The 12345-nt window shown below is 46.3% G+C and overlaps 1 protein-coding gene across 1 annotated transcript in view; it reads left to right on the top strand.

The window, feature by feature from the left end:
* Window positions 1–10839: 10839 nt before the first annotated feature.
* ZNF671 (zinc finger protein 671) overlaps window positions 10840–12345 on the top strand; it is a 17230-nt gene continuing 15724 nt past the window's right edge. Inside the window, exon 1 of the mRNA XM_024742356.1 lies at window positions 10840–11113. Within this exon, the coding sequence (XP_024598124.1) occupies window positions 11042–11113 (72 nt within the window). The 5' untranslated portion in view covers window positions 10840–11041. The remainder of the gene's footprint in view (window positions 11114–12345) is intronic.

Raw genomic sequence — 12345 nt, 5'->3', positions numbered from 1 at the left:
AGGTGTTCTCCATCTTGACCACCAGAGAGTGGTCCAAGCGGTACTCTGGGGAGTATTTGAGAGTGGTCATTCTACCTAGATGGCTTTACTCGCTGTGAACTGCAGGAGAAAGACGTAGTTTCATACTCCGTGAAGGTCAGCCTGCTACCAGAGAATAAAATTGAGATGCTCCCAAATCTACTTATCTAAATGGCTGTATCATTCCACAGAGTAATTCAGACATAAAATAGTCCACCTATAGTTGGAGGCATTGTGCTATTCCTCTTGAAATACGTGTAGCCCGAGGCATTAGTAAGTTTTGTAAATTCTATTATGATTGGCTGGGAACAAAGGAAAAGACTGTACAGGGACATGACTGAGAAGAAAGAAGATGGGTGTTTGGCCACCTTGAAACAAACATGATCTCTGCTTCTGGTTCCCACAGAAAACTCTGCCTTGCCTATATAGTTAGCAATTATGTCCTACCCATTGAGGAACACTTTTTTATTTATTTATTTATTTGGTTGCACCGGGTCTTAGTTTCAGCAAGCAGTCTTCTTAGTTGTGGCTCACCAGCTCTTTAGTTTCAGTGTGTGGGTTCCTTAGTTGTGACATGAGAACTCTTAGTTGCAGCACGCATGTGAGATCTAGTTCCCTGACCAGGGATTGAACCCAGGTCCCCTGCATTGGGAGCATGGAGTCTTAACCACTGCACCATCAGGGAAGTCCCATTGAGGAACACTTTATCCATATAATATTTCTTACTGTATATCCTCAAATATACTCAACTCCATTTAGTAAACTGACATCTATCTCAGATGGAGACCAATGTAACTAATGCTGTTTTGGCTGGGGTCAGTGACTGCAGCTTTCAGAGTCACAGCATGTCTGTGTTACTGAACCAGGTTTGTTTGCCCCACATTCAGAAAGTAAAAGGCCGAGACGTTGAGGTTTGCAGCAGAAAAAGTGTTTATTCTTGTGGCATCAAAGGGAGGAGTCAGGAGAACTAGTCTCAGATCCACCCCCCAACAGGAGGGTGTTGGGATATTTATGGCCTAGAGGAGGAGGGTGGTCTCAGGCCTAGGGAATGTAGGCAAGAAAAAAGTGAAGAAATCTGTGTTCTGCACAGGCATATCTGAGCTACATGCTTCTTCATGGGAAACGTTCAGAAAATGGTAGCATTAGCATGATCTAAGGGTGGACACTCACACAGGCCCAGTTGAATGGTTGGTGGTCTTGACCAGTTTGAACTGGACAAGACTAACTGCATGTTCCTGAACAACAATTTAAGGAACTGTTACCATAGCCACCCATACCTCAGAGATGTTATCTATAAGGATTTGTGATATATTGTCTAAGCTAGGTGAAGCTTGGAGGGTATGTAATTTGCAAAAACAATTAAAGCAAGAGTCAGTGAAGGTAGGTTAGAGGATATTATTTATAAAGCAAGTTAGAGTTTCAGGGAACTAACTGATAACTGCCCTTGGTTTCATCTGCTAAGGGAACATCTGAACCCCATGATCTCATGTTGTTGCTGGTAAGTGATTATCATTCTCCAGTGATTGCTGGTACAGCTCTGCAAGGGGAATTGAGATTATCTCAGAAAAACAATTTGAAATGCAAATATCAGGAAATTAGAAATAGTATTGAGGCATTTATTCAAAGATAATGTCGGAAATAGCTCTGGGGAAATATCATGGGATTTTTTAAAAAATAAATAAATTTATTTATTTATTTATTTTTGGCTGTGTTGGGTCTCCGTTGCTGTGCGTGGGCTTTCTCCAGTTGTGGTGAGTTGGGGGGCTACTCTTCTTTGTGGTGCGTGGGCTTGTCATTGTGGTGGCTGCTCTTGTTGCAGAGCATGAGCTCTAGGCTCACAGGCCTCAGTAGTTGTGACACACATCCTCAGTAGTTGTGGTTCACGGGCTCTAGAGCGCAAGCTCAGTAGTTGTGGCACACCAGCTTAGTTGCTCTGCGGCATGTGGGATCTTCCTGGACCAGGGCGCGAACCCGTGTCCCCTGCATTGGCAGGCAGATTGTTAACCACTGCGTTACCAAGGAAAATGGGATTTTTTAAAATAAATTTATTTATTTGACTGCGTTGGATCTTTGTTGCTGCGCGTGGGCTTTTCTCTAGTTGCAGCGAGTGTCGTTGCAGTGCATGAGCTTCTCATTTGTGGTGGCTTCTCTTGTGGAGCATGGGCTGAAGGCATGCGGTCTTCAGCAGTTGTGGCACACGGGCTCAGTAGTTGTGGCTTGTGGGCTCTAGGGCTCAGGCTCAGTAGTTGTGGTGTACAGGTTTAGTTGCTCCGCAGCATGTGGGATCTTCCCCGACCAGGGCTCGAACCCGTGTCCCCTGCATTGGCAGGTGGATTCTTTTTTTTTTGCGGTATGCGGACCTCTCACTGTTGTGGCCTCTCCCGTTGCGGAGCACAGGCTCCAGACGCGCAGGCTCAGCGGCCATGGCTCACGGGCCCAGCCGCTCCGTGGCATGTGCCATCTTCCAGGACCAGGGCTTGAACCCACGTCCCCTACATCGGCAGGCGGATTCTCAACCACTGCGCCGCCAGGGAAGCCCTGGCAGGTGGATTCTTAACCACTGTGCCACCAGGGAAGTCCTGCACGTATGTAATTTTAAAAGGGATGAATAAATGAGTTATGTAATGTGGGTAATTCAAGATTACATTAACACCTTGAAAGAGGCTCACAGAAGAGAAGAAGCACAGATCATGAGAAGCACAGGTTAGTGTCGTGGTCCGAACGCGGGTTGGAAAAGAATTTCCAGACACAAGGCAGAATGTAAAAAGGATAGAATTTATTAGAGAGAATGGTTGTTGCCAGAACAGTGGGCCGACTTCAGAGTAGTCTGGGAGAGCCGACCCCAGACATGTGCTATTAGTCAGTTTTTATAGCCAGGGGAAAAAGAAATGTTCCAAGGTGAAAATTTCATTTTCTGATTGGTCGAGGCACATATACCTTCCTTCTGTAGGGTGGAAGTGGGGTAGGGCAGATGCCTTTCCTTATTTGGGACGAGAGAGGAACAGGTCCCTTTGCCCAGGTGGGCTCAGGAATTTCGTAACCATTGCAACATGGCGGGGAGAGTGACAAGAGCCCGGTAGGGTATGTGACCCTGAAACTTTTTCAGGTAGGGTTGTCCTTTGTCCCTGACCATTGTCTTTGGAGCACCACAGTCACAACCTGGACTTCCAATTGGTGTCTGAAATCGGGTTGGGGGGGGGCGTCCTACGAGGGTCAGATGCTATCTCAGGGTAGACAGGAATCTGATGCTATCTCAGGGTAGACAGCGTCAGAATTGTTAAATTGTGGGACACCAAGCTAGTGTTGGAGAATTGGTTGGTATTGTGTGGAAATCCACCCATCCCCCATATACATTGGAAATTGGGGCAGAACCTTCGGGTGGTAAGCAGAGAACCTTGAGTTCTAAATTGTAAAAGAATTAAGTTGAGCCCATGACTATGCTGGAAATTTGGCGACTGAGAAATTTTTGTTTTTACAAAGTGTATTTTTTTTTCACTCATGAGAAGCTTAAGGAGAATTAAACTTGGAGGGAAAGAAATAATCAGATGAAAGTAGAAAGAGGTGAAAGTGTGGAAGGAAGCTACCACCTTGTGCTGTTTCATTGCTTCAAAACCATGTACTGAACATCTCACCAGCTTCAGAGACAGGTCTAGACGTGTGTTATATATCAGTGAAGAAAGAAATAGGTCCTCCTGTAGTGTCCTTCAAAAGCCTTTATTGAGGAGAGTAACGAATAAGTCACAAAGAAAATGCTACATATTATAGTAAATTATAAGGTGACAGGTAGAAATGCAAAAAAAAAAAAAAAGATCAGCACCAAGGAATAACAAGAATGTGGAGTCAGGAGGATTTTAGTAGGAAACAGAGGGTTGTTCTCATAAGGAGATGATATTTGAGCACACAGTTAAAGGAGGGGAGGAAGGGAATTCCCTGGCGGTCCAGTGGTTAGGACTCTGCACTCTCACTGCCGAGAGCACGGGTTCAATAATCCTTGGTTTGGGAACTAAGATCCCACAAGCCATGCAGCTCAGCCAAAAAAAAAAAAAAAAGGATCCACGGAGAAGAAACAGTCAGTACAATGTCCTAGTCCCAAGGTCCAGAAATTGGATGTGATTGTTTTTTGACATTAGGTTTTTTAAAAATATTTTTTGATGTGGATCACTTTTTTTAAAGTCCTTATTGAATTTGTTACAATATTGCTTCTGTTTTATGTTTTTGGTTTTTTGGCCACGAGGCATGCGGGATTTTACTTCCCCAAACAGGGATCGAACCCTCACCCCCTGCATTGGAAGGCGAAGTCTCAACCATTGGACTGCCAGGGAAGTCCCTGTTTGACATTGTTAGTGATATACTTTGGTGAATTTTAATAATTCATACAAAATTTGCCTACTGTGTGCACAGTTCCATAAATACATCCATATGTCTCTACTGCAGACCTCCTTTCAACAATCTTCTCAACTTTTCCTTCCTTACCAGGGCAGATCATTGGCTGCTATCCTGGAATCTATATATATGGTCACCTTTGAATAACGATTCTTCCACACAAAATGGATGGCCAGATCACAGCATAACCCATTGGAAAAACGTTTCTACTCCATTATGTTTCAGGGACACCCTGAATGTGGCTGTGATGTGGCCACTGTCGATTTTACGTGCACCCATAAATCAAAATGAGCCAAGCAGAACCCCAGCTCAAGCTTTCTCCTCTCCCCTATGGCTGTGCAGGGCACCCAGACAGCCACAGAAGTGAGTTGTTACCATGTTGGTGGGGTCTCAGCTACCTATTCATGCAGCCTAGTTGTGTTCTGTAGACCTGATCTGGCTCAGTCCTGGCTGTACATTTCTACCTTATAATGGAATACAGCAGTGTCCGTAGACTTCATGACTTGGTTGGTCCAGTCAGGGTCCTTAGACTTCATGACTTGGTTGGTCCAATAGAGCAACGACCCTCATAGTGGGTCGTTCTGGATGCATGGATATCTGATGCCCCCTACTCAAGTGTTCTGTTCTTATTCTGCTACAGTGACCCATCAGGAGCTGTTTCAAAATGATGTGTAAATCTGCCCTGCAGATGGTACGGACTTCCTCCAGAGCCCCAGGAGGCTGCATTGTGATTGTCTGGCTGGTGCTTGAGAATACGATTCCTACTCAACTTGGGTGAAACTTATAGGATTTAAGCTATTATATTGTATGTTAAGTAGTTGAAAAAGAATCCACAGTGGCCAAAGTGAACTTGCACGTTTTTTGAAACATCTGCTGTGGGACTGCTAGTGTTACTTCAGATAAAAAATTTAATTGACAATGTACCTCACTGAAACAGACAAAGCAAATGATAGAGACGAGATCTCCTGGGGCATAACCACTACACTCACTGACAGACTCCTTAAAAAGAAACCACTGGACTTCCCTGGCGGTCCAGCGGTTAAGACGCCATGCTTCCAATGCAGGGGATGAAGGTTCAATCCCTGGTCAGGGAACTAAGATTCCACATGCCTCATGGTGCAGCCGAAAAATTTAAAAAGAAAATGAAAAAAGGGAGAAGGAAGGAAAGAAAGAAAGAAAGAAGGAAAGAAAGGGAAAGAAAGAAAAGAAACCACTGAACTGAACGACCTGAAGCCTCTTCACTGGAGGACCCCACTCCACACTGCTGAGAACTGTTCCAGACGGACACTGCCAGAGCCCTGTCGGAGCAGAAGGTGACCTTCCACTCACTCTTGTTGCGAGACCAGTTGCAGACCTGGAGACACCTGCTGGTGCTGAGATACCTCGTTCGCAGACGTAGTGGATGTTAACCCCTTTCCTATTTTCCCTACTTTGTGCTAATTGTGTGCGATAAGCCCGAATGATTCTCGAATTGAGTATTGGCTACTTTTGGTATATTTCCAATTCTGTGATTCTTACCTGGCCTTACTGCTGGGCCCTGCAATAAACATCCTATCTTGAGGAGGCCTTGGTAGCTGTGCAAGTTTGTGTTGTGCTGTTTTCATGACCCAAAATATAATGAGCCGCTGGTATGGAGAGTCACGTGCTCAGGGTCTAGAGAGTTTCTGTTTCTGGGAGAGCCCAATGGGTAACTAGTCATTTGTTGTTTTGCTGTTTTAATGATTTATTTATAGAGTTGAGGAGGGCTAGATTTTTTTCATCAGAAGTTTAGGGGTAACTAATGACTATCATAAGTTGTCCAGAGACTCGACGGGGCATGAGATGGGGTTACTGAAGTTTCTTTAGTGCAGGAATCTCTGAGTGCACAAATGGGAGTGGCTGCTAATTTCAGTTTGGAGGTAAAATTTATTAATAAGAATATGTTGCCATCAAAAGTGCTAAAAGATGTTGGACTTGTATGTCCATGATGAGTGTGTCAAATAAGTCTTCTTGGAGGTAGATGTCCTCAATGTAAGGTCATACCTGTGCTCTTGGAGAAAGGTGAGTACAATGATGATCCTGTCTGAAAGGATTGTGTGTGATGAAAAAGCTGTTGATGTACCCAATGGGCATCCTGGAAAGGATGTATTGTGTCACTTCGGAGGTGAAGGCAAACTACAGCTGAGAGGCTGTTGATCTCGAGGGAGGTCTCCCAGTTACCACACCACCTACACCAGGTTTTCAGCTCAAGCCTGACAAATAGTGAGCCTGGTTTAGGTGCAGAGGTGTCAGCTTCTGCTACTCCAGGGAGCCTTTATAAATAATTAGTCAGTTTGTCCAGGCAGACTTGCATGATGGGGAGAGATAGCATTGACTATTCATCCCCTTACCCCTGCCAAGCTTTGACAGGGGCCAGGTCCTGCAGAGTTGTCACAGGCCCAGGAATTTAGGGTAGGAAGATAAAGTCACTCTTGGAACAGACAATGCAGAGCCTCACAAAGTATCGCCCACAGGACTTCCCTGGTGGTCCAGTGGTAAGACTCCAAGCTCCCAATGCAGGAGGCCCAGGTTCGATCCCTGGTCAGGGAACTAGATCCCGCGTCATGCCACAACTAAGAAGCCTGCAGGCCACAACTAAGACCCGGCGCAGCCAAAAAAAAATACTAAATATTAAACCAAAACCAAAACCAAAAACAATCCAAATTAGTGCCCATGACTGCCAGCAAAAGGTAGAGCTTTCCCAGTGTTAAAATAAAAAAACAGAGACGAGCCTTGAAAATTCCGTGAGCAGACAAAACCAGTTTAATCTTACAAAAACAGCGCTTAATTTAGCTTATTTTGCAAGACTAATTTGTCCTGGGTCATTTCTGGCTTATGCCTTCAGAAATTATAAGCAAAACTTGAACTGTTTCTCAAGGTTGGTGTGAGGTAACTACTGACCAATTTCCTATCATTTAAGAAAATTCTAATACCATAAGCAATCAATAAGACGAATAAACAGTCTCTGCTTTCTCATTATCTAAGTTGCTTTGTAACAATATACCCCTGCTTCTCATACTACATTTGGTATGAGTGTTCCTCGTTTGCATACTTTTTGGTGTGTGTACAATAAACTTTCACAAATTACTGCTTTGGTGATTCATTGGTTTTACTTCTGTTATTCATGAACTTTTGACCTCAGATAGTGTTGCTAGTAAACCCTGAGCATCATGGGGGTCTCCTCCTGTCCCAAACTAAACCATTCTCTCCATGAGGACACTTGTTCTAAAAATAGAAATGCTGGCTATGGTACAGTAATGTCGCTGTGGCCACAAAAGTAAGGGAGAATGAGGCTTGGAAGGAAGTTTATTTTGCTCAGTGTCCAGAGAGGAGTTGTTACCATATGCCACCCAGTGCCATATTTCACCCAGGGAAAAACACCAGAGTTGTCAGGAGGCAGAAGAAATGAGGGAGGGGAAGGTCTACGCCAGATCCTTTATGGGGTTTCAAGGCAAAGGAAGGCAAGGGCAGAGTAAACAGTTTAAGATTGGGTACTTGAATAACTCAGGTGAGATTTAGGGCACAGGGGTGATCTCTAGTTGCCTGGAGCCTGGCCCTGGGATGATTAGGGCAGAGGAATATTGTGGAGTAAGATATGTAATATGGATTAAACAGTGTTCCTTGTTGAGTAGGACACAGTCACTGTCAATACAGGCAAGGGAGACATTGGTTATCAATAGGCTGAAACCTGCACAAAACACATAGCTACTATCGAAACTGAGAGGAGTCGTCAGTTAGATCCATTAAAGTATAACTTGCTGGGACTTCCCTGGCAGTCCAGCGGTTAAGACTTTGCCTTCCAATGCAGGGGGTGCGGGTTCCATCCCTGGTCGGGGAGCTAAGATCCCACATGCTTTGCGGCCAAAAACCAAAACATAAAACAGAAGCAATATTGTAATAAATTCAATAAAGACTTTAAAAAAAAAAGTATAACTTGCTTAATAAATACTGAATTGTAAAATGCCTTCACTGATCAAATTTGCTTCAGTTGTTTCTATAAAAACTTGAATGTCGTCCAAGCATCACACGGCCTAAACAATTAAGATGTTTGCCGGAGATTTTTTTCACAAACTTGGAGTCAGCTGGGTCCAGTTCAAGCTTGAGCCAGTCAAGACTGATTGGGACAACAAACTCTTCAACTGGGCACGCACGAGTTATCCAATCAGTTACCATTTGACATCAGAGGGCTAAAGACTCCACCCTTAGAACATGCTAACGTCGCCATTTTCTGAACATGGGTATCATGGAGAAGCATGTAGCTTTGTTGTGCAAAACCATGATTACTTCACCTTTTTCTTATCTCTAATCACCTTCCCCCATGTTCCCCACACTTCAGGTTTATCCCATAAGTATTCAGAGCCTCTCACCTTCAGGGAGATGGATTTGCGATTTGTTCTGCCTCCTTGTTCGGCTGCCTCATGAATAAACCCTTTATCTGCTCAGCTTCATTCTCTCAGTTCTCATACTTCAGTACTCAGGCTCAAAATTACCTTTTTACAGCTATTGTAACTGTTTCCTCAGAGCTATTTTCTCCCCTCTCTTCAAATAGCTGCAGAATCATTATCAGTAACTCTCGGGAATTTTTTTCACTGATAATGTCAACTCCCTGTGCAGATCCCTGGTGCACACCCCTGGTGATCACGTCACAGCAAGGAGATGACCTCATGGTGTCCCAAACATTTATCTCAGGTATCATATGACCCATTTTGGGCTCATGCTCCCAATGTGACGATGATGGTCACTGTTCAGGCAGGAAATAGCATTCAAATGGTAGCACTTCTTTTCTAAGAGGTCTCAGATGTTAAAAGCAATTCTATATATGGTGGTATTGTTACAGACCGGGGTTCTTGGCCTTCCCCAATAAATAGAAATTGACTAGAGGCCAGACAAGAAATTCAGGCAAGGCTTTATTGAGGCCCCTGCTGCACCAGGGGGCAGTGAGAACAAACAACAAGTTCCCTTGCTTGCCGGATCCCCAAGGGGGAGCAAGCTTGTTCCTTATATGGGGTGAGGGAAGGGGTCTGTCCAGGGGTCTGGCTGGAGGGGCAGCTTAGGTGTTTTGCCCACACCTTATGTGGTGCTGTATGCAGGGGGGCTTGCACAGCACCCTGCTCTTGCTCCCAACACCCTGTTTTTGCTCCAGGCCCTTCAAAAACGGCAGTTGGGTTTTTTTGGTCTCTTTGTATCTTTTGGTTCCAGAATTTGCCCCAACCGCACGTGCACGCAGTTATTTTCAGTCCCATACAGTTTCTTCGTATTTTGTTGCTTGAGGAGAGGTGTGTCCAGGTGCAAGAACTTCATCACTGCAGCGAAGGGTCCCAGGTCCCAGCCCGTCTCAGTATACCAAGTAAGAAATATTACCTGGAAAAAAGTGCTACTTCCTGGGATGAATACAATCACTGATTATACAGGCAGAAGAAAAGTTTTCTGAGGAAATCTATCTACTGGCTCCAGAGTACCTCAACATCCCTCTCTCTTCTTCCACTCCATGGCCCTGTCTGGAATATTTCCTCTTTTGTCCCTAACAAGAACTGAAAGTAACAACACTGAACCTAAAGCTTCAGTCCAAATGTATTATTTTTTAACATTAAAAATACATTCATTCTAGAGGCCAGGTGGCGCAGTGGTTGAGAGTCCGCCTGCTGACGCAGGGGACACAGGTTCGTGCCCCAGTCCGGGAAGATCCCACATGCCGTGGAGCGGCTGGGCCCGTGAGCCATGGCCGCTGAGCCTGCGCTCCGCAACGGGAGAGGCCACAGCAGTGAGAGGCCTGCGTAACGCAAAAAAAAAAACAAAAACAAAAACAAAAAAAAACATTCATTTATTTGTTTTGGCTGCACGAGGTCTTAGTTGCAGCATGCGGGATCTTTAGTTGTGGCATGCATGTGGGATCTAGTTCCCCGACCAGGGATGCAACACAGGGCCCCTGCGTTGGGAGCGTGGAGTCTTACCCACTGGACCACCAGGAAAGTCCCCAGAATGTATTTAAAAGGCAACAAGGTAATGGTTACTAGCTCCCAGGTATGAATGGATGAAAGAAACTTGGTGTGGTGTGTCCTTTTGGTTTTGCAGCTTTCCAGACTATCTGAAATAATATGACTCCAAACATTTATTTAATTAGTGCAGACAGCAATCCACGGAATCTGCGTGCGGGCCCTTGAAGAGGAGCTAAGCCTCGCCCCATCCTCGGGAATTAGGTGTACCACTTAAAAACCCCTTTTGTGGTACCCAGCCTTTCCCCAGGAGCTCAGGCCCAGGCCCTGAACCTGAACCTGTGCGTAGGCCGATGGTTCACCAAGACCTACATTACCCAGAAGGCTCTGCGCCACACGTCCAATGAAGGCCCGGGAGAGGGGCGTTTCCGTGCGTGCGGAAGACGTCGGAGCGGGACTTCCGGCATCTTAGGCGCAGCCAGACGTTTTGTCGGTTCTTGGGAGGATCTAAGCGCTAGGGGGCTCTTGAATTCTTGGTCTGGACCGAGGGTGGAGGAATCGGGAAGACGCGTGAGTAGGCGTTGTCCCCGCCGCTCGGAGGCGAGACAAAGTTCGGCGGTGGCGACGCCTGCGTTGACCCTGCCGCCGGGGCAGGGCTTGGGACCGCGGTATCCAGCTCCTCAATCCGGATGCCTGCCTCTCCCGGCGCACTCCGCCCACAGACCCCGATGGCGGCGGCCGCGCTGAGGGAACCCCCTCAGGTACACGCTCCTCCTCCGGGCCCTCAGCGCCCTCACCACACCAGACACTAAAGCCCCGAGTGCGGGGCGCCTGCTCCCGTGCCTGCAGCCCAGGCCCGGTGTCCGGGATTGTGGGGTCCCTGTTTCTGACAGTGTGATTGTGCGTGTGAGAGGGGGTCAGGCAGAGGGACCGACAGGTGCAAAGGCTTGGAAGTCGAACTGAGCCAGAGGCATTGGGGAGATCGGGGATCCGTGTCGTGTCAGCACCGAGCAGGATGTGAGGAGTCACACCTGGGTTGAGGAGTTGTACTTTCATTCTGAGGGCTCTGGGAGCCATAAGAGTTTCGAATAGAAGGAGTACTTGATCTGAGTGGAGATTTTAAAACTATCCCACATTTTGCGCTGGGCGAAACAGATTAGGTTGGGGCAGGGAATGTGAGGATGGATGCGTGGATATTGGTAAAGACGCTACTGCAGCGGCTTCAAGAAATGTTTTGACGGTGGATGGACTCGAGAGCCAGGAGAGGGGGAAGAAGTGATCAGGTTCTGGATATATTTTAAAGATACCAACAACATTTCCTCCTGCATCAGATGAGGCTGTGATTGATAGTAAGTGAAAAAACAAGTTTTAAATTTTTTCGTTTTTGTTTTCATGGACATTTTGAAAATGGAAATCAGGAAGTGAAACTAGGGAGCAGGTTTCAGAGTGGACATGGTTGATTCTGAGATATCCCAGAGTGGAGGTGTCACATGAGCAGCTGGACTGGAAGGTCTGGCGTTCTGGAGAAGGGGCTGGATTGGAGATGTCCACAGGGTGTAGAGGGTGGTCTGGACTAGGTCAAGGCCTGGAGATCAGATTTAGGGGTAGCAATCCTTTGTTTTTATATATAAATTTATTTATTTTTAAAATTTGTGCCTGCGTTGGGTCTTCGTTGCTGCGCATGGGCTTTCTCTGGTTGTGGCGAGTGGGGGCTACTCTTTGTCGCTGTGCGCAGGCTTCTCACTGTGGTGGCTTCTCTTGTTGCGCAGCACAGGCTTTAGGCGCACTGGCTTCAGTAGTTGTGGCTCGTGGGCTCAGTAGTTGTGGCTCGTGGGCTCTAGCGTGCAGGCTCAGTAGTTGTGGCACACGGGCTTAGTTGCACCGCAGCATGTGGGCTCTTCCCAGACCAGGGATTGAACATGTGTCCCCTGCATTAGCAGGATGATTCTTAACCACTGCGCCACCAGGGAGGTCCCATGGGTAGCAATCTTAA

The sequence above is a fragment of the Neophocaena asiaeorientalis genome, unplaced genomic scaffold, assembly GCF_003031525.2.
Source record: "Neophocaena asiaeorientalis asiaeorientalis breed wild unplaced genomic scaffold, Neophocaena_asiaeorientalis_V1.1 scaffold582, whole genome shotgun sequence".
Classification (NCBI taxonomy): domain Eukaryota; kingdom Metazoa; phylum Chordata; class Mammalia; order Artiodactyla; family Phocoenidae; genus Neophocaena; species Neophocaena asiaeorientalis.
Note: the sequence above shows the minus strand (reverse complement) of the source record. Positions and strands in the feature narration are given on the sequence as shown.